Source organism: Cynoglossus semilaevis, chromosome 14 (assembly GCF_000523025.1).
Source record: "Cynoglossus semilaevis isolate Cse_v1.0 chromosome 14, Cse_v1.0, whole genome shotgun sequence".
Taxonomy (NCBI): domain Eukaryota; kingdom Metazoa; phylum Chordata; class Actinopteri; order Pleuronectiformes; family Cynoglossidae; genus Cynoglossus; species Cynoglossus semilaevis.
Window position 1 is genome coordinate 11,393,136 of NC_024320.1, and position 19,218 is coordinate 11,412,353.

Genomic DNA, 19,218 nt, shown 5'->3' on the forward strand with positions numbered 1-19,218 from the left:
CTGGATTAAAATGTCAGCTCTGTGCTTTAAGGAAAAACGCAACAAGAAGAAGCTTCGTCTTAACGGTCACGAATAAGCTCATTTACGTTACAAACTACACATTACAACAGAAGAAGGTCGTGACATATACACAATATACTTACTTTTATTAACTAAAGACAGAAATGTAATTTGCCACCACAATTCTTATATATTTCCGCCCTTGTTTTATCTAATTTCCTCACGGACAGTGATGTGCAACTAGCGAACAAGATAACGGGTGCTGCGTCGTTTTTTGCGAATGTCTGCCAATACACCCGGGACTTAATGGTATTCGTACACATCTAAGATGTATAAAATGAATGTCACACAGGAAACGTCCTCACTTACAGGAATTCTTGTTTTGCAGTTGGAATACACTCGCTCACAGCAACGTAGGGCGGCGACCGGGCGCATTGGTTGTCGTAGAGCCGACCAGTGTTTGACAGTTACAACCAGGAAGCAAGGCTGTCTTTGACTGATACCGTACAAAGCCAATAAGAACGCACTACTTGGTCCTTAACGACCAATTACGTTTTACAGAAGGCGGTAATAGATCAGAGAGGGCGTGGCTGTGTGGCACAGGCTTTTCATGTTTCTTCAAGATGATAGTAAAGAGGTGGAGAAAAGCACCAGCTGTCGTTTTCTTCTTCTCACTGTCTTAAAGGAAAAGTAGGCACCCATTCTATGTTATCGTCACTACCCTTTTCCACAGTAGGGGGTGCTATAAACACATTTGTAATGCCCTGGTATAGGAATGTATATATGAACTGGAAAGACCTCTACAAGGCCTCTAATTATTCCCTTTTAAACGCTTTTGCTGGTTTTGAAAGATAACTGTTTATAGGCTAGCATATATAGATCTGTGTGAAATAAGACCAGTTTTGTCAACGATGGGAATCTCTGGCTACCTTTATATTTGCTTCAGTGACAATAATGTGGCCAAAGATTAGGTCTATAATATTATTTTAGAACGATAATGAAACGGTTTTAATAAAACACAGATTAATAAACATAATAAGCTTGTTTAAAAGCCACATTAAATAACCCAATAATTTTATAGCCTCAACATTTAATAAAGCAAATGGAGCATCATATCCATTTTGACACTTCTACATGTTCAAATATCTGATGGAATTCTTTGGAAGAATATAAACAAACAATTAAAAAATAAGTTAATTAAAAAAAAAGAATATTTCACATCAACTGATGATAATGTATTGGAGTGCAATACATGTGGAATATGTATGTGGAAGGGGCAAGTTATACAAAAATAGCGTCAAATCTTTAACAATCAAACTGCATCCCACTGTGGGATATGAAACTCCCCAACGTGGGAATGTACATTTCCGACAATGGTGCAAAAATGCAAAAACTATTCTATTATTTTGGAAACAACTTGAATTGCCTTTCATTACACTTAGAAAGCTAGGCATTTTGAAACATTTTTAACACAAAGTTAAAGTTTTGTTTACACAAAAAAATGCGATACAGAATATAAACATGAAACAATGTTCAATTCAATCCATATGTATTAAGTCAACAGGAGCAAATCTTTTCAACCAAAATCATTGCCATGTAGTACTTTTCTTAGTTTCTTTAAATTGTGGTTAAAACTTAAACTTTTGTCTGCTAAACATGCATCAGGGCTGTACAAATATGTCAACACCTAATAGCCGCGTCCCTCGTTATTTACGAATTCACGCGAAAATCAGAAGATCTTCCGCAAATCGACTCCTCCCAAATGCTATTTGCGTAATTGCGCAACCTGTGCCAGGCGCAATTACGCACAGAAAAGGGAGAGTCGATTTCACGGACTGTCAATCTGTCTGTGAGCAAAGACTCTTCATTGTTCAACACACAGCTGGGTGGTCTTTTTCAGACCGCTGTTGGTGAAGCTCACATGGAATCGATTCTCGCCTTGTTTCTTCACTGGGCGGATTTTTAAGGTATGATTCCTTCATTTTGTCTTTGGCGTTGTGTAGTGCGCAACTTGCTGAAATAACTCTGATTTGTTTCTTTTTTTTTAAACCAGGAAAACATAATAAAAATTAATCTTCCGCAGCGTCAGTCAACAACAGGCTCAAGGTAAACACTTGAAAGATCTGAACATTGTCTCTGCATGCAATAAAGGATTATTTTATGCTTACATTTTTTAAAATAATTACTTTGTAAATTGTTTATTGGTCATGTTGATCATATTAGAGCCAAATGTTTTGTTTACTATGATAATAGTAATATTAAATATCATGTCTATATGTCTTTCGTCATAAAATATAAAATTATGTCTTCCAAGGAAAAACGCGGAAAAACTAATTTTATTGCAAAATAATAAGGCATATAGGAAACATTCTGATTTTTATGCATTTTTCTCAACTTCTTCATTGAAGACTTTTTTCTTTAAGAAAAACACATCACCTCTTCTGAATTAAAGTTAACATTTGAACTTTCCTCCAATAAAGTAGTGAGTTATTAATTTTAAAATTCTGTTTTAAACTAAGTATTATCACTGGGATTGTGATCTCATGAATTCAGGATTATTCTGTTTTTTTCAAAAACACATCCTAGAAATGAGATAAAGATGTTTTTACCTCAATCTCATAATTTTTTATAATTGATTTATCTGTTTTGAATGGAAATATTTACAAAAATAGTCAGAAACACAAGCAGTTTGCGGTGTAAAAGTCAGTATTCTGAAAAACAAAAACAAGACTCCCGTGATTCAGATGTCAAAAGGTCAGAGTTTTAGTAATTTAGTAATAGTAATATTGATTTTCTGGCTCTAATGTCACAATCCCGACACCAAAGTCTTGTCCACTGAGACTGAACCTCACCCTCTGATCATGTCTGCAGGGACAATGCCGTGTGTCCACACCCAGTGCGGCTCCTCTCCTCCAGGAGCCAGCCCCGCTTCCCAGAGCGCTGAAGCAGAGCGCGGCTGCGGCTTCCTCACTCCAGAATTTGTCAAGTTCAGCATGGATCTTACCAACAGCGAAATCTCTGCTGCGTCGTCCGGCTCAACTTTCGGAACTCCTACGGACTCCTGCACCCCTGGCTACGACTTAAAGCCTCCCTGCCCCTTCCAGACCACGGTCCAGGGGGATCTCCCGTGCGTAAAGGTGGAGGATGCGCACGGGTGTCTGCGGTACCAATCGAATCATCTTCCTCCGCACCATTCCGAAGATCTCTCCTCTTCCTCCTCTCCGAGCTCCGTCTACTACTATCGCCCCTCTTCGCCGTCCAACTTCCAAACGCCAGGTGCGCACATCTGGGATGATTCCAGCTCCCTTTACAGTTTTCGACAGGACTATTTGGCGGCGGCGCAGAGGAAAAATGCACTGTGCAGGTTTTCGCTGTTGTCCCTCAAACACGCACAAGAGCGCAGCGTGACCTTTGACGGATCTCTCCATGTGTCCATGAACCTGGACACCTCTGCTGGTACACACGGGCATATGGACAGTTCTGGTGGAGTTCTAGGGACACAGCTCGCGACGGGTTTCCCTCAGCCACTGCACTTCGCCCACGGTCACCCGTTCGTGGAGTACCAGACCTGTGGCGGCCATCGAGGAGGAGCAGGAGGTGCGCTGAGCGCGGAGAGGTTGTGCGCAGTGTGCGGGGATAACGCAGCCTGTCAGCATTACGGCGTCCGCACGTGCGAGGGCTGCAAGGGCTTCTTCAAGGTTTGTTTTCGGTACAGTCTTAATTAAACATGGCTGAAAGAAAGTTCAAATGCTATCGGGTTCACGGTGAAAAAGTTGAATTCAGCTTCTTTACCATGAATTAGGGATGAAACACAAATAAAAGTACACAGACAAGCTGGAAGGATATTTATTCCTACGAGTAGATTATAATTTAAAGTTCCCTCTGGGATTTCTCCTTGACCTCCTAAATTGGACATTATACTTCAAATACACGCCCTCCTTGATCCCTTGACGCTTTACGTTTTTAGGGGCAAATGTCATGTATGAAAATGGCTACAGACGTGCCACGAATAGAAACATCTCCTTTCTGGATTCTGAAGAAGAGTCCCTGGTGATTCTCCAAATTATGACTGACCACGAGCTCGTATTTACCCAGACTACCCTGAATGTCTTACACTCCAGCCCCAGGCTGGCCCACTGGGGTAAGACTGCTGCTAATCATTTAAAAAAAAAGGGAATCCTGACATGTGAAATAATTTCATCAAGGGAACTTGTAATGAAAAGCTGTGTCTAATAGGAGAAATAGGTTCTTCATTCAATTTTATAGAAAAATGTGAAGACTCTTTCATCCACCTCGATTTCTTTGAAGATTTCTGCCTTTCTCCTAAACTCCAGGCAAACGTTATTCTAAGAACAATTTATTATTATTATTATTAATAATAACAATATTTAAGGAAATATAAAGCCTTTAATTTTTAATAGAGGATTTTCTGTGAAAAGTCAGATTTCCCTGTTCAATTACGGTTAAAACATGTTGTTGCCAAAAGTAATTATTACCATAAAATGAAATTCTTTGAGAAACTGATATAAAAACGACATAATTCTAAACAATAATTCAATTTTTTCGGTGAAAACCATCCTAACCATCCAAAACCTTGCATAAATCCTTGAAGTGTAATAAGACCCAGAGATGAACTTAAGTGCATGAAATCGTGCTCCCACTATTACATGATTGTAACAAAGTTCTGTTCTCCTCAAGCGCACAGTGCAAAAGAATGCCAAGTACGTGTGTTTGGCTGCCAAAAGTTGCCCTGTGGACAAACGCAGAAGGAACCGTTGCCAATACTGTCGCTTCCAGAAGTGTCTGGCAGTGGGAATGGTCAAAGAAGGTAAATTCACACCTTAAAAAAGAAATCAGCTTCTTTTTTATGCACTGACTTCAAACATCATCTATTGAACGGGTCGACCCTGCAGTGTTGGAGATTTGATGCAACTGCGACCCAGTCTTGATGTCAGAGTTACGACATCGTTAAAAGGTTCTGTTCAGTTTTTAACAAGGATGTTTGAAATTACACTGACAAATTTGAAGCCACAGTGATGTCACAACAACATGCCAAATAGTTACCAAAATGCCTTACAATTCAAAATGGCCCACATCCTTTGTATTTTTTACCAGATTTGGTGAACAGATGACAAACTGTTTTTTGGGTCTAACAGCATGGGTTTGTCAGAATCCATTTTTGTCCAATTTAGGCCAATTTATTAATTTTTTTTAATTCAAAAAATACTTGCATGCAATGTTTACCTGGTGTTTTCTTTTGCCAGTTGATGGCACTATGACTATGATTTCATAAGGTTTTATATTGTGGTTAGACCAGGTCTTTTAAACATGCACGTTGACATTTTATACAATAGTTAAAACAGTTTAGTTAAAAAATCCCTGCAGAATGAGCCACAACATCAAATTAATTATTTTAAAATAATTTCAAAATGTTTATTTCGTTGTTGTGTTCAGCACATGGTTTTTAAGGGTGTACCGATTTGAAGCCAAATCATTTCTTGACATTAACTTGAGGGGCTTTTTTCAGTGACTTTACCAAATGCATTGAAGAAAAATCCCTTCTCAGTTTTGTTTACATTTCTTACATTAGAGTTTAAGGAGTTTATTTTCTGCATATCCAGCACTTCAAACCTATAACTCTTCTTAATGAAGCAGGAGATCAACGGGATGAAGAACAACAACAATCGCTGAAAGAACTGAAGCATCCTAGCATCTGTTATTGCTTGGGTTGTATAAATTCAGAATTGGTGAGTTATCAGTGGTTTCCACCTTTATTCCCCATTTTCTTCAGTGGTGAGGACAGACAGCCTAAAAGGTAGAAGAGGTCGCCTTCCATCTAAACCCAGAATCCTTCCAGACTCATCTTCATCCATCAACACCCTCCTGAGTGCCCTTGTTAGGGCGCATGTAGAGTCAAACCCTCAACCGTCTCACCTTGACTACTCTAAAGTAAGCAGACTGATGGAGAGCTGCTATCCAAACAGAATACATGAGCTTTCTCCGTTCACTCAACGGGTTTTGCTGTAGTTCCAGGTAAAACCTGGAAGTCCTTTGGGAGATGATGCACAGCACGTCAGGAAGTTTTATGATCTTCTGACGAGCTCGATGGAGGTGATTCGTGGTTGGGCACAGAAGATCCCTGGCTTCACCTCCCTGCCTAAACACGACCAGGACCTCCTCTTCTACTCAGCCTTTCTGGAGCTTTTTGTTTTACGGCTCTCGTACAGGTAATGTATGGACCTAACCCTAACACCACAAGCTGGTGTGTTCTCAATGACAAACTTCATCCTTTGTGTTTTAGATCCAACCCTAATGAGGGGAAACTAATCTTCTGTGATGGCTCGGTGTGGCACAGACTCCAGTGCACAAGAGGCTTCGGGGAGTGGATTGACAGCATTGTTGAATTTTCCGCCAAACTGCAAAAGATGAACATGGACATCTCCACCTTTTCCTGCATATGTGCCCTCGCCTTGGTGACCGGTGAGAAGCTCAGAAACAATAGGTTTAAAGACATAATGATTGCAAAGGTGCTTTAACACAAAGCACAAATCTAATCAGATCATTCCCTCTTTTGGAATTTTTATATTTAATTGTTTAACGTCTTAGAGACGTCCTAGATAAGAAGTTACATGTCTCTTCTTGTCGCTGGAGCTATTTGAGACCATTATCAGTGAAGCCACGGAATGTATTTAGTTTGAAGAAGCTCAGTAGGCTGGACTGGATTTGTTTTTGATTTTTTTTGAAGATGTTTCACCTGTACTCTAAGAGTTCAGTTTTCTCTTGTTTACATTTTTTACAGTAGTACTTTCAGTTATATAAATACCTCATCTAGCCACTGTGCCATGAAGGAGAAAATAAGAGAAATTGGCATAGTAAGTGGTAGGACGTAGCGTATTTAGCGCTAAGACATTAGCTTGTTGAGCGATATGGTGCGCCTTCAGTGGTTTGATTAAATTGCTGGTATTGTGACAGAACAAACCTTACAGTGAGTCTTACTCCTGTCTTCATCCCTGTTGTTAACCTCCTAAGTGCTGACAGTGTTGACCTTCTCACATTAACAACACTGGCTGAACCGTGGGCAGGTTGTCAGTGTTAAAAGCCATTATAAATGATCAGCACATGTTTTCAAGTGTGTTTGAATGAAGTATCAGGCTCTGAAACTGATACCAGCTTTGATACATAGCACAGGATCCCTCACCTAAGAATGGTCCACTCCTAAAATTGCATTTCCTAGTAGTAACTGCTTGTGTTCTAGCAGTTATTGCACAAATTTTGTTCTCAACTTAAATATCACACTACATAGATAAACCTCGTATAAATTGTTAATGGTAGGATTTCTTTATGCAAATTGAATTCATGTTTTAGTGACGCTTATGTGCTCAGTCTGCATGTCTTAAAGATTCCTCGCGTGATATAAATGCACTGAAGAGGTCCTTAAAAAAATCCATGTTTTTCATTCATTTTCAGAAGTTGTTCATTATGACACACATTATCGTGTTATACAAAGGGTGGACAGATAACTGAAAACAACCGTAATTCAATTTTTTTCTCTGAAAAATCCCATTCTATGGTCCACAGAGCGACACGGTCTTAAGGAGCTGAAGAAAGTGAAGGAGCTGCAGGACAACATTGTCAGTTGTTTGAAGGACAGCGGGACGTGTGGAGACAGCAGGTCAGACTGTTGGTCTGACCATTTGTCCAGACCTTTGAAGAAGCTGCCCGAACTGCGCACTCTGTGCATCCAAGGCCTGCAGAGGATTTTCTACCTGAAGCTGGAGGATCTGGTGCCTCCACCTGTAGTAATAGATAAGTTATTCCTTGACACACTGCCGTTTTAGAGGTGACAAAGAAGAGACAACACTCATGGCAGCTTTGGGTTACTTTATTTCATTCCTCAAAAATTAAATTATGTTAAAATCCAACAGCAGCAAGGATTTGCTTGACGAATAAGTGTGTTTCCACTGAACTCGTGTTCCCAATTCTAAGTCCACAAGTCAAAATGTGACACATTTTGTTAAAGGAATGAGATAATCACCACAATCATGATTACGGTATGGTCCATACTTCTGTAGATAGATTATTTAGATAAGTTCCTCATTAGTTGTAGATACTTTCTTAAGAGAGATGAGGAGAGAATCACTTTAAGTTTGCTACTTCACACGGTGTTGCCACCGTGAAAATCTGCACCGAGAGTTTTTAATACAGGATGCCCTTCTTGGAGCAACACAGCCTGGGATTGGCGGACTAGGTGGAACCCGGAGCTTTCTGCTGCACTGATATTATATTTTCTCATTAAAATGAGATAGTGTTTAACTATTTTTAGATATTGTATCTTATGATATGATGTTACATCTTATTACGAGCTAATGTCCTGTCACCCTGAGTGTCTTATAACCATGAAAGACCATAAAAATACATGGTTTTTATAGTTTCTTGTTATTATGACACTGTCATATGTATTTTCTTTGACATAGCTTTTGAAATTAAAGGAATAGTTTCAAATAATTATGATACAGTTCCTCATAATAATATGATTACATCACATTATTTTGAAATGTTCTTTTAATTACAATAAGCCTGTCACTATTTTGAGATAGTTTAACATAACTTAAATGTTATGTCACAATTTATCATTAGATAATACAAATAAACACATACATGTAATGTATGTATATATAAATATACAGTATATGTATATACATATATAGTCCCTCATTTTTGACTTGTAGATTTTAGATTATTTTACAGTTTATGGGTAAAAATGTGTTTCAGTAATTTTCAGGACAAAATGTACGAGTAAAATGAGAAAAGATTATTGGGAATAACACTGTTTGATATTTCAGTAGACCTGAATGTAGTTAAATTAAAAGCATGGTGATGGCTATTAGTTTAATTCATTTGTTTTCTAACTCTGTGGTTATTGCAGGGTAAAGCTGTGGATTTGACAGGTAAGGTCTGTTTCAACCCCTTTATTGTGCTCCCCTGATTCTATACAGACAATATTTGTGCGTCATATTTTGTTATGATTTTTGTAACAGAACTCTCATTATTGTGATATAGTAACACACAGTAGTCAGTCTAATTTCATGGTGCTGTGTTTTCGTATACTGATGTTGCCGTTAATTTAATAAATAAATGACCTGCAGCTACTGGATTTTAATTCATGAGGTTCTTTATTATTTTTCTCTCTCACACAAAATGATATAAAACCATTTAAACTAGGCTGAGGACCGTCTGATGGACAAAATAACTATTAATGATAATCTGGGAAGGATTTCTATCACATCTTTTTCAATACACTTTATTTAAAAATGTTTTGTCCTTGCTTTCATAGGCTAAAAAGATGTTTTTAATAACATTACCTGGAAACACAGCAAAAAGGAAATTACGCTATCCTCATTAGCCAATGGAGACAGATGAGCAGATGCAGGATGGATTAATCTGTGGTCACTCAGAATGTAAAACAACTGACTCTGGGTTTTTTTCTTTTCATTGGCAGGAAATATTTGATTAATGTGTTCAATGCACAAAACTCCAGAGGTTTATTAGTGATGCTGATCAATACTGGATGCTGTTCATTGGCCCAGTCTGTGTGTGAGGCTCAGATAGAAATGAATCAATGACTGTATCTGAGAAGTGTCCCTTTTGGTTTGACCATGGTGGTGCTGATTTAAAGACAGGGATGTTGAGAGAATGACAGGATATTGAACAGCAACAAATAAACTTTAATATATCATAGTAAGGACTTGTGGTAAATTTGTTTTGAGCACAGTGACAGAGCAATTTATATTAAGATGAGTAGTCATCAGTGTACTCCTGCCCCGAAAAGAATATAAAATATCTCCCAAAGTAAAGTGCTGCTGTGGTGGTTGTGTCATCTGCTAAAACATGTACTAATCTTACATCTAATTGTGAACAATTGTAGGACATTTTGTTAATTGAGGGACATGCATTACATGGCTCATTACCCTGGACCAATCAAAAATAGCAGAAAACAAGAACAAGGTGAAACATTGTCAGGGAGTCTGGAACTGCAATAACTTCGCAACAACAGAGACATCTGTTGCTCCCCACACCAGTGTTTCTAAACCTTTTTGAGCCACTTTAGGATCATACAACCAAACTAAAATGTCACTAAAAGGATATGCCATGTTTTACAATGATATCCTAGTTTCATTTTTTTCAACAATCAGTTTACTCTAGCCTGTTTTGTTGAACACAAAGATAGAGTATACTCACATGAATTGAGGAAAGACAAGATCTTCTGTAAGTCTCTCTCTTTCTTTTTTGTAGTCATTCACTGTCCTCTATTGGAAGAGTATTTAAATGGTTGGGAATCACTGTCCTACAAGCCATGAGTTCCCTGTGTCCTTTGACTGAACTGTTTCTGAAAAAAGTTACATTTTATCATTTGTACTTTCTGAAGGTATGTTACAGTACAAAACACTACATGCACATCAACAAAGTAACTTGGTATTCTATGTAACACTTTGTAGTGCTAGTGTCGTCCACAGAATTTCCTTTTCTTCAGCTAGAAGTGCATCTCCATTCTGGGTGAGGAGACGGACGCATTGTTACAAGCAGAAAAAAAACAAAAGCTCAAATTGTCTTCAACCAAAAATGTTTCTGTTTTTGGTGCCGGTATTAAACACATGCTGTTTCTGTTTTAAGAATTCAAGCTGCAGTGATATTACTGAGGCACCAGGTGGCAGCCTCCATAAATTAAGCCCTACGCACACAGTACATATTAAACTCACTAAAAAAAAAAAAAAATTACACTCTATGGTAATAAACCGTCCTGATTTTTATTTTCATCAAACAAAAAACATTGATCTGTTTGGGCGGTTCATGGTAACACTGGCTGTTTTTTTAGGCTGTCGGCTGTTGACATGTGTTGACGTATTGCACCAGCATCAACAACTTTATCTGAAGAGCATGATTTTTTGAGATCCCCCCCCCAAAGGATGTGGTGACTTTGATCTCTGCATCCATCCAGCTTCAATACAGCTTAAGCCTTATCACTGGCAGACCAGACAGCAGGCATCAGGACAGATTAATACACAGACCCCCCCCACTCCCCCCACACACTTTTAACATGTAATCCATTACAGATTATTACAGATTTATGATTAGATGCTTCAACCGCTCAAAAGTATTATGACATAAAATGTTCTCAGACCAATGATCTTCCTAGATTAGAATTTCTTCTGCCGCTAAAAAGAACTGTCATTTTTTTCTGACAAAATGCTAATCAATTTCTTGCCGGACAATTTCATTCTTAAAAGTTTAACATTATACAAAAACAATAACAGACACAAAGTTATGGAGAATATATTTAGATATAGATTCTGAGAGAAAATATAAAAATTGAAGGATAAAAACATACCAATGATATCTACAATGACAAGGAATATAAGAATATAAAATAAAAATAGATAGATAAATATACATACAAAAGGCGTTGATACGTACTAAAGAAAGTAATAAAACATGCAATCAAATATGAATAGTAAACCCAAGTACAAGAGATTTATGCATATTTATCAATAAAATGCATCAATTAATAAATAGATTAGAAAATACTACAACAAGGCACAATTACAAAGAAATACCTAAATTGTGGGGAGAAAATACATTATGGTTCTTACCTTGTAATCATGAAGAATTCTTTTTCAAACATAACTCATTTTGAAACTAAAAAAAAGACTTCCTCTAAAAAGCTTAAAGCAAACTTTGGGACAAACCCTCTCTTGTAAATTAACAAAACACTCAAGGTAAACTCTTTTGGTTAATCTTCTCATTGAAGCCACACTTAAATTATTTTATCTGCCGGTCTTAATCCCTCTGGGAGTCTTTGTAATCCTCCACTAGAATTGAAAATAACACAATTTACCAAAGACTCCTTAACACTTGAATGAAGAACAATGGATTATTTCACCTTAACATGCATTAGTCTGATGACACACACAAACATAGAGGATCTCATGTGGTTTATTTTCATCCAGAATACCCAACTTAGGTGTTTAAACAGAGTGTTAACAGCCAAAATCAAATGTTAAAAGGATTTATTTGCATAATGCTAAGCTATTTTTAATTCCATTCCTTTGGAAATGCGTTCTATTTTACAAAGTCTTGGGGTGAAGTATTTGGAATGTTCTGTAGTATTAAGCAATGACTTAATGGCAGCTATAAATTAAGCATGTTATCCGTTTGGGATTTTCTGTTCGGTAATAAAATTATTTAATTTCGCGTAGAAAACTACAAAATTAAAAGTTTTAAATATTCAGGGTTGTTTCCTTTGTCATTGTGTCTACCTAGTGAGGGACAGCCGGCAAATAGAGCTGCACGAAAACCGAGATATGATTGGCGGAAAGATTCCGCGCCTGTATATGATTGGTTATCAAGAGAGCAACAGTCAGTCAGAGAAAAGATCTTCTTAAAGAGGTGCAACTGTCGGATAGGACTCAGATATATGGCTTAGATGTAAGTTGTGTAAGATGTAAATTAATGTAAGGTGTGTTTTCAAACTACAATAATCTCACCTATCAAAGTAATAACACGCCATAACATTGCAACGGTCTAGTTTGTTTGCCTCTACATAGGGCCTAGGGTGGACTACAGAAGACTCCACAATGCATCACGTAGGTCGAAGCTCTTCGTATGTGTCAGTAACGTTGACATCACTGTGAGTTTTTTTTAAAAAAAAGCTGTGAAGCTGTTGAAGCTGTAGTTATTTACAAAATCTGACCACCAGGCTGTGCTCTTTCATAAATTATCATAAAGTTCTCACGACATTGTTTTACTGTCCCGTATTCTAGGCTCAGCGTCAGTGCAGTCATTAATGAAGGAAAATCTGTGCATTACAATCAAAAATGAATATAACAGAAAGAAGGGGAGTTGTGAAAAGCACTTGTTTACAGTCTGCTCAGGTGAATGTGACATGCTTTCAGCTTTTCACTGAAGAAATACAAAACATGACACTCACAACACAGATCTTCCTTCTCTGTCTATGGCAAACTATCTCCTTTTCAAAGAAAGGATGGTCATGGGAGTGTTTGAAGAAAAATGAGCTGTTTGAGGGATAAAGACCCAGACTCCTGTGGATTGAGTTGTTTGTTTGAGGATTATGAGGGTGTTAACCTCCAGAGCTAAAGTCCTGGTGAGTTGAGCTCAGGCATCTTGAGGATCAGGAATCAACTCAGAGTGACAGACAGGTTAGGTCCACAAACTAGACAGGAAAACATTTCTGAGACAAAAAAAATCGAATTAATATAAATAAATGCTTTTAGATTTTTCCCCAGACGCCAGCCTTGAGATAATATCTGAAGGGTAAAAAAAACCCCCAAAAAACCAAAAACAAACAAACAACCGTAGTAGTTTTTTAGGTATGGTACTTAATCATACAAATTATAAACTTCACAAAGTAAATAGAAGTCTATGACTCCATGGTCTGATTCTCTAAGTACAAAGCTTCAGGCACATTTTCAGATGGAGTTTACAAACACATGTAAACACCAAGTCATTAATGGGTGCTCATGTCATATGAAGCCTTGCTACTTGCAAAATGTTCTATATTGTTACTTTGAACTCATAAACTAATGTAAAGAGTTCTGAAGGCCTCCATTTTCAAGTTAATATGTGGAGCTATACAATAAACTGGTCCTCTGTGGTTGTTGTTTGATTTTAAAATCTTATGAAACCTATAAAAAATATTCAGTTTACTCCCTTTTTGCTCACCAGATCACCACAGTGTTTTTAAACAATATATTGATAACTTCACACCAATTAAACATTAGTTGTTAAGAAGAAAATGTATTCTGATATATTGTATTGCATTTGATTATGTAAATATATTTTGGATAAAAATGGACATGAGCAGATGCAACCTACTGATAATTTATTTGATAAATACTGAAACCTGACTGTTTTCACAGTTCAGCAGTCACACCTGAGTTTCAAGGAGGAAGTGAAAAACTGAAAAGCAGTTATTTTACTTACAGTAAAGTCTCTATGACACATTGAGAGAGATTTTATTCAAATATGTTTGATGGTTTACTTTCAACACATTGACCCCAATCTTCAGTTAACTCCACCATTTTGACAACGTGGTTATAGTTGTGCTGAGTGATTGAAGATTTGTTTTCTTTTCTTAATATTTTTGAAATATTACATGAAATACAAAAACAATACAAATTTAATTAGAATAGAAATATAAGATAGACAAGGGGAAGAAGAACATGAATATAAAGCAGCAGGGTAAAATTTAAAAGGTTGAGAAAAGTAGTCATATTGCAAATAGTAATTAAAATAAAATGGAAAATATTGGAGATGTCAATATAATTTTAAAAAAGGGTACTTTAAAGATGTGTGACAGGAAGAAAAAACAAAAACAACGCTGTACTGTATAATGTTACAGTAATACTAGTCATCCACACCAAGGGTGGCGCTGTTGTTACATCTGTACTTTGACTTACGGTCAAAGTTGAAGTCGCCCGTCGATGATATTCCGGTTTATGAGGTAAGAGACGTCAGGGAAATTTTAATGTTTTAAATCAGTTGTTTGTTAGCAGAGTTTTAAAAATTCAATGCATATTTATATTTTTTGGAAACAAGTTTATATTTGCAGTTTACGCATTTCTATGTTTTTAAACGGTGTGTATGAAGAAATATGTCAGAAGCTAACGACATGCTAAGATTAAGCAGTGCGGCTCACCAACCTATTTTCATCAGAGTTTTTTTTTTATTATCATTAACTCATGACAGTAAAATATAAACGAATGGTCCAATGTTTTAACTCGTGTCGCAATCATAATATCAGGGCAGAATCATGAAGGACATACACCCACATGCAGTATATATTTGTCTATGTTTTGCCCAACATAAAATACTTTTATGGTAAATTTATATATAGTTGAATCAATGTCCCAGTTCAATAGGCTGAGGTCGAGATGGCAAAGGATCTTAGGGTTTTAACGGTTGTAATCAGAAAAGCTAACCAAGGTTGAACTGTTTGGAAGTAAAGTTAGAAAGGTAATGTTAAGATGGGTTGGACACGTACTTAGTGAGAATAGTGGATATAGTGGACAAAGGATGTTAAAGATAGAGCTCCCAGGCTTTGTGCTAGGCTGTAAAAAAAACATTTTGGTTGTGTGAAACATTTTGCTCTAGGTAAGGTGTTGTCCTTTCAGTCCATGTTCTTTTCATGTGTCATTGCCACAGTCTAGTTACCAGCTGAAACGTGATGTGTCCAGAGCGGCAGACATGGCAGCCATATTCAGGCACCAGGGCCATGGCCAGCACTGTCTCTCTTCAGCACCTCCTGCAGAACATCAGGCCTCCTGCCTTTCTCTTCTCTCTCCCAAAGGTCTATGCAGCTGAGGCGGCAGCTGCCCATACAACACAGAGACTTTCCTCCCCCTCAGGCACTGCTGCTTCTGCAGAAAACCTCTCGCAACACTGTCTGCCTAAAATCATAGGCCAACCTGAATTCCCAGACACTGGATGGGACCGTTTAAAGGAACTTTTTACCAAAGAGTTTGTGATTCTTGATTATTCTTTCTTTTCTTAAAAACTAACTAAAATATTTGAAGCATCTAATCAAAACTAGAGGAAACCAAAATTTAAAAGTCACTCTGTCATTTTGACATTTGCGCTGATACTGTGTCGTTCTACTTGCAGTGAGTTCAAGAGGTACCCAGAGGAGATAAGCAATGTGATTAAGAGCGGGTTGGTTGCAGCATTAGCAGGCATGATCTATGGAGGATTACCTGCTGGATTTCACGCCAGACAAAACTACATCCAAAAAAACCAGGCCGAGATCTACACCTGCAATGTGGATGCTGTGGTAAAGCATTTCAATTAAGGTTTAAGTGGGACAGTATCTGGACAAACATGGACCAAAAGTGAAGTCTAAGTTAAATATGTCACAATTAGTAAATATCATGAAAAAATTATTAAGTGCTACGATTGTTTTTTTTTTTGTGTGTGTTTTTTTTTCATCGTACCGTTGATCATACAGGTGACATACCTGTTGTATTTTTGAACTTTCAGCGCTCAGCACATAATGCTGCAATCAGGGGATTTATAAGATACGGCTTTCGGTGGAGCTGGAGAGTAGCTGCTTTTGTTACCTTATTCAAGTATGTTTCATTCTTTAAAAAACAAACAAAGAAAAAGCAAAACAGTATTTCAATGTTTATGCCTCGTTCATAATTTTGTGACTTTTGTTTCAGTTCTATCAGCATTGGACTAGAGGTCTACAGAGACAAGGTATCTCTTAGTAACTACGCTGCAGCTGGAGGTCAGTCACATGACAGCTATATATTTTATCTTAAAAGTTATATTTTGGCTGTTTTTAAGTTCCTTTTTTACCTAACCTTTTGCTTTCTTTGACTTTTTAAAATTTCTTAAATAAAATATCTACTACTTTTTTCTTTTTTAAAGCTATTTGGTGTTGACTTGTTCGATTCTCCTGGATAATTTTGGCTAACCTATAACTTTAAACTTTTGTTTACTTTTCCTTTAACACTGAGCAAAAAATGTTTGATATTTGATAGTAATTTAAATAACTACTGTATTGATGGCTTCATAGTTAGGGCCAATTTGAAATGATTGTAGCGAGGTTATACAGAACCGTTACTGAGCAAAATTGTTACATTTGTTAGTTTGGGTGGTAAAATGTTTGTGTGTGTGTGTGAACAGCTGTTACTGCTGGTCTGTTCAGACTGAACCTGGGTCTACGAGGTCTGGTGGCAGGAACAGTCATTGGAACATTTTTAGGGTAAGGTAACATCCTGACATCTTACACAAGCCCAAATGAATTAATTTATCGTCCACTTGTACCTTTTTGTTAGGACTCTGGGGTCTGGAATGGCATTGAGCCTATCCCAGCAGTCCATGGGGCTCGGACACCCAACTATTCACATTTATACCCATGTTCAGATTAGAATCTGAATGTAAATAGACTCTAAGTGTAAATCAAACGTCATCAAGGGGTGAAAAGGGACAACTCTCAACTTAAAGTTTGTAATATAAACAGAAAAACGCTTTGCCCGGATATAGCTGATAGTTGGCCAAAACTGGAGCTAATTTGTTAGTTTTTTGTCTAGTAGGAATGTAAATGTCTGAAAAAGTCACTCTTAGTTCTCTACAATTAGTGAAACTTTAACTAAATAATTTATCAATCTGCAGAAGTTTTACTCTCTTACCTCTAACCATTTTGTTCTTTCTGTGACAATGTTAATGCAGTTATGACTGTAGTGCAATTCTACGTTTGTTTTCTAGACTTCCTACTGGTGCTCTGATCCTCAGCCTGCAGTCTTTGTCTGGAGAAAGTGTCAGAGAGAGAAGGAAGAGGGAGCGCCGGGAACTGTATGAGCAACGTCTGGCAGAATGGTAGAGTTCATTTTTCTTTCTGTCATTACACTCGGTCACAGAACACAAAAGACTTTACTCAGAATGTTGCTTTTTTGTGTACTAGGACTGAGAATTTGCAACTCACAGACGAGCTGATAGGAAACCTGGACGACAGAACTCACAATGAGGAAACATCCAAGGACATAAGGAGGATTCAGGAACTGCTTACTTCACCAGAGAATACGAATGAGAGGTGAAAGGTCACTCTGTTGGACATTCAGATATATTAAAAAAAAAGATTACTAGTGACCCTAAGCTTAATAATAAAGTTTATACTGTAAATGGAAACAGTCCATCTTTACAAAGACAAAAATACATGCGGTTAAATACGGTATACTGAAGTATTTTGTCTGTTTAATTGGCCAAGTTTGTTAAATTTACACACCCGTTGTTGTATATTTGTCAAATTGCAAGTAATGTTTAATATGTGAAGTGAGTACAAATTAACTTTTGTCCAGTGCTGTACAAACTGTTTATTATAAATATACAAAAACCCCAAACATTTCTGTTGTGGCGTTGTTTGTATTTATCATACATCTAAATTTATAATGTGTCAAACTACATTTACAAACGGTTCTTTATAAATGACACTGCAAAACATTTAACCCTCAACATCACCATCCACAACAGAGCAGAAGAATAGCAAAGCTAAGTTTCATTTCATTAGTGTGGAATTTTAACAACTAGTCAAGTGTTCAGGAGTATAATATATATAAATATATGACGATATACAGTATATATATAAATACAAGTTTTTTCTGCCAAAATGACTTATTTTTCTCCATCCACCTGCTACATCGCTAAAAGCAATATGATACACCATCGACTCCACTTTACGTCTGTCCGAAACCAACAGGGGGCACCATTGTTTAATAGTTCCCTGAGTAGAAGCCATAAGATAAATACAGTACAAATAAATGAACAATTCGATTAATATAACAAATTTGACAAAAAATCATTTTGTTTAAATTACACAATATAATCTAATATGTTGTGAAATCAACATCCGATAGTGTCATGTATCTTGTCAGTATCTCACATACTTTATGTATACATTACATGTCAGGGGACTGATGAAATTAGTGTAGCTTAATGACACATTACTACACATAATGGGATTGTAGTTTTTAAATTTGAATTGTTCTTGATCTACTAGCTTTCCTGGTGCAATCTACTGGTAGGTGGTGATCTACTTACTGGACACCCTTATCTTAGACAATATAATAATAATATTAATAATAATAATAATAATGTAAAGTTTTCTGCTTAGTTAACACTCGTCCTAATCTGTCCCTATGACCTGCTCATTTCGAATTGTCTAATTTTAAAGTGTATATTATATGTACAACACATTTTACTTGATGTGCAGATAAAACCAAAAGTTTTTGATGAATGGAAACTGTTCCACAAAGGGAAACTGTTAGGTTGGAACCAAAACCACCTGATTGATTGGTCAGTCACTGTGCTCTGGATAGGTTGGAACCAAAACCTGCAGCCACAGTGGCAGTTTGCCACCCCTGGACTAAAAACTCTTCATCACTGATAGATTTCACAGTGAAAGATCATTATTTTTGAAGTACTGTTTAATAAGTATAAGTTATAATTTAATGTTTTTCTAATTATATGTGTTCTTTTCATTAGAATAACTTTACAGACACAGTTGAACCAGTTGATCAAATGACTGCAGTGTGTCTTCAGTAACAGTATCAGTCTGACTTCAGTTCCTGTTCAGTCTGACTGAGGGAGGTTTTTGTACGAGGCTTTTTCACTGTGTGAACACATATTGACTGTTGATGTAGTGAA

General features: G+C 37.0%; 4 protein-coding genes across 8 annotated transcripts in view; 2 read left to right on the forward strand and 2 right to left on the reverse strand.

Annotated features, from left to right (window-relative positions):
• Positions 1 to 477, reverse strand: part of gpd2 (glycerol-3-phosphate dehydrogenase 2 (mitochondrial)) — a 17,451-nt gene extending 16,974 nt beyond the window's left edge. The window contains exon 1 of one of the 2 annotated variants that reach the window (XM_025062295.1): positions 370 to 477. The gene's annotated coding sequence lies outside the window, so the exon portion shown is untranslated. The remainder of the gene's footprint in view (positions 1 to 369) is intronic. The other variant, XM_008325054.3, reaches the window with a different exon arrangement.
• Positions 478 to 1,166: 689 nt separating this feature from the next.
• LOC103389594 (nuclear receptor subfamily 4 group A member 2-like) lies at positions 1,167 to 8,411 on the forward strand. Its single transcript, XM_008325057.3, has 6 exons — positions 1,167 to 3,698; positions 4,699 to 4,828; positions 5,792 to 5,949; positions 6,028 to 6,227; positions 6,302 to 6,480; positions 7,579 to 8,411. The coding sequence occupies exons 1-6, from the start codon at positions 2,862 to 2,864 to the stop codon at positions 7,836 to 7,838; spliced, it is 1,764 nt and encodes a 587-aa protein (XP_008323279.2). The 5' UTR covers positions 1,167 to 2,861; the 3' UTR covers positions 7,839 to 8,411.
• LOC103389597 (V-set pre-B cell surrogate light chain 3) overlaps positions 7,748 to 19,218 on the reverse strand; it is a 26,519-nt gene continuing 15,048 nt past the window's right edge. Inside the window, exons 3-4 of the mRNA XM_008325059.3 lie at positions 13,352 to 13,356; positions 7,748 to 7,794 (exon numbers count right to left, since the gene is read on the reverse strand). Coding sequence (XP_008323281.2) covers positions 7,763 to 7,794; positions 13,352 to 13,356 — 37 coding nt within the window. The 3' untranslated portion in view covers positions 7,748 to 7,762. The remainder of the gene's footprint in view (positions 7,795 to 13,351; positions 13,357 to 19,218) is intronic.
• timmdc1 (translocase of inner mitochondrial membrane domain containing 1) overlaps positions 14,241 to 19,218 on the forward strand; it is a 21,747-nt gene continuing 16,769 nt past the window's right edge. Inside the window, exons 1-9 of one of the 4 annotated variants that reach the window (XR_001761112.2) lie at positions 14,244 to 14,518; positions 15,220 to 15,534; positions 15,679 to 15,844; positions 16,051 to 16,139; positions 16,233 to 16,300; positions 16,702 to 16,780; positions 17,284 to 17,394; positions 17,480 to 17,680; positions 17,802 to 17,915. Coding sequence is in view for 3 of the 4 variants with exons in the window: in XM_025062185.1 (XP_024917953.1) it covers positions 15,242 to 15,534; positions 15,679 to 15,844; positions 16,051 to 16,139; positions 16,233 to 16,300; positions 16,702 to 16,780; positions 17,284 to 17,394; positions 17,480 to 17,608 (935 nt within the window). In the remaining variant the exon portion in view is untranslated. Of the gene's footprint in view, positions 14,519 to 15,063; positions 15,535 to 15,678; positions 15,845 to 16,050; positions 16,140 to 16,232; positions 16,301 to 16,701; positions 16,781 to 17,283; positions 17,395 to 17,479; positions 17,681 to 17,801; positions 17,916 to 19,218 lie in introns of those variants that run through there. The other 3 variants (XM_025062185.1, XM_025062183.1, XM_025062184.1) reach the window with 3 other exon arrangements.

Excerpts from the sequence above, each read along its gene's own strand:
- LOC103389594 (XM_008325057.3), top strand. The coding sequence starts at position 2,862 with ATGTCTGCAGGGACAATGCCGTGTGTCCACACCCAGTGCGGCTCCTCT. Across the intron at positions 3,699-4,698 it reads GCTGCAAGGGCTTCTTCAAG|CGCACAGTGCAAAAGAATGC; the intron begins GTTTGTTTTCGG and ends GTTCTCCTCAAG. Across the intron at positions 4,829-5,791 it reads AGTGGGAATGGTCAAAGAAG|TGGTGAGGACAGACAGCCTA; the intron begins GTAAATTCACAC and ends CATTTTCTTCAG.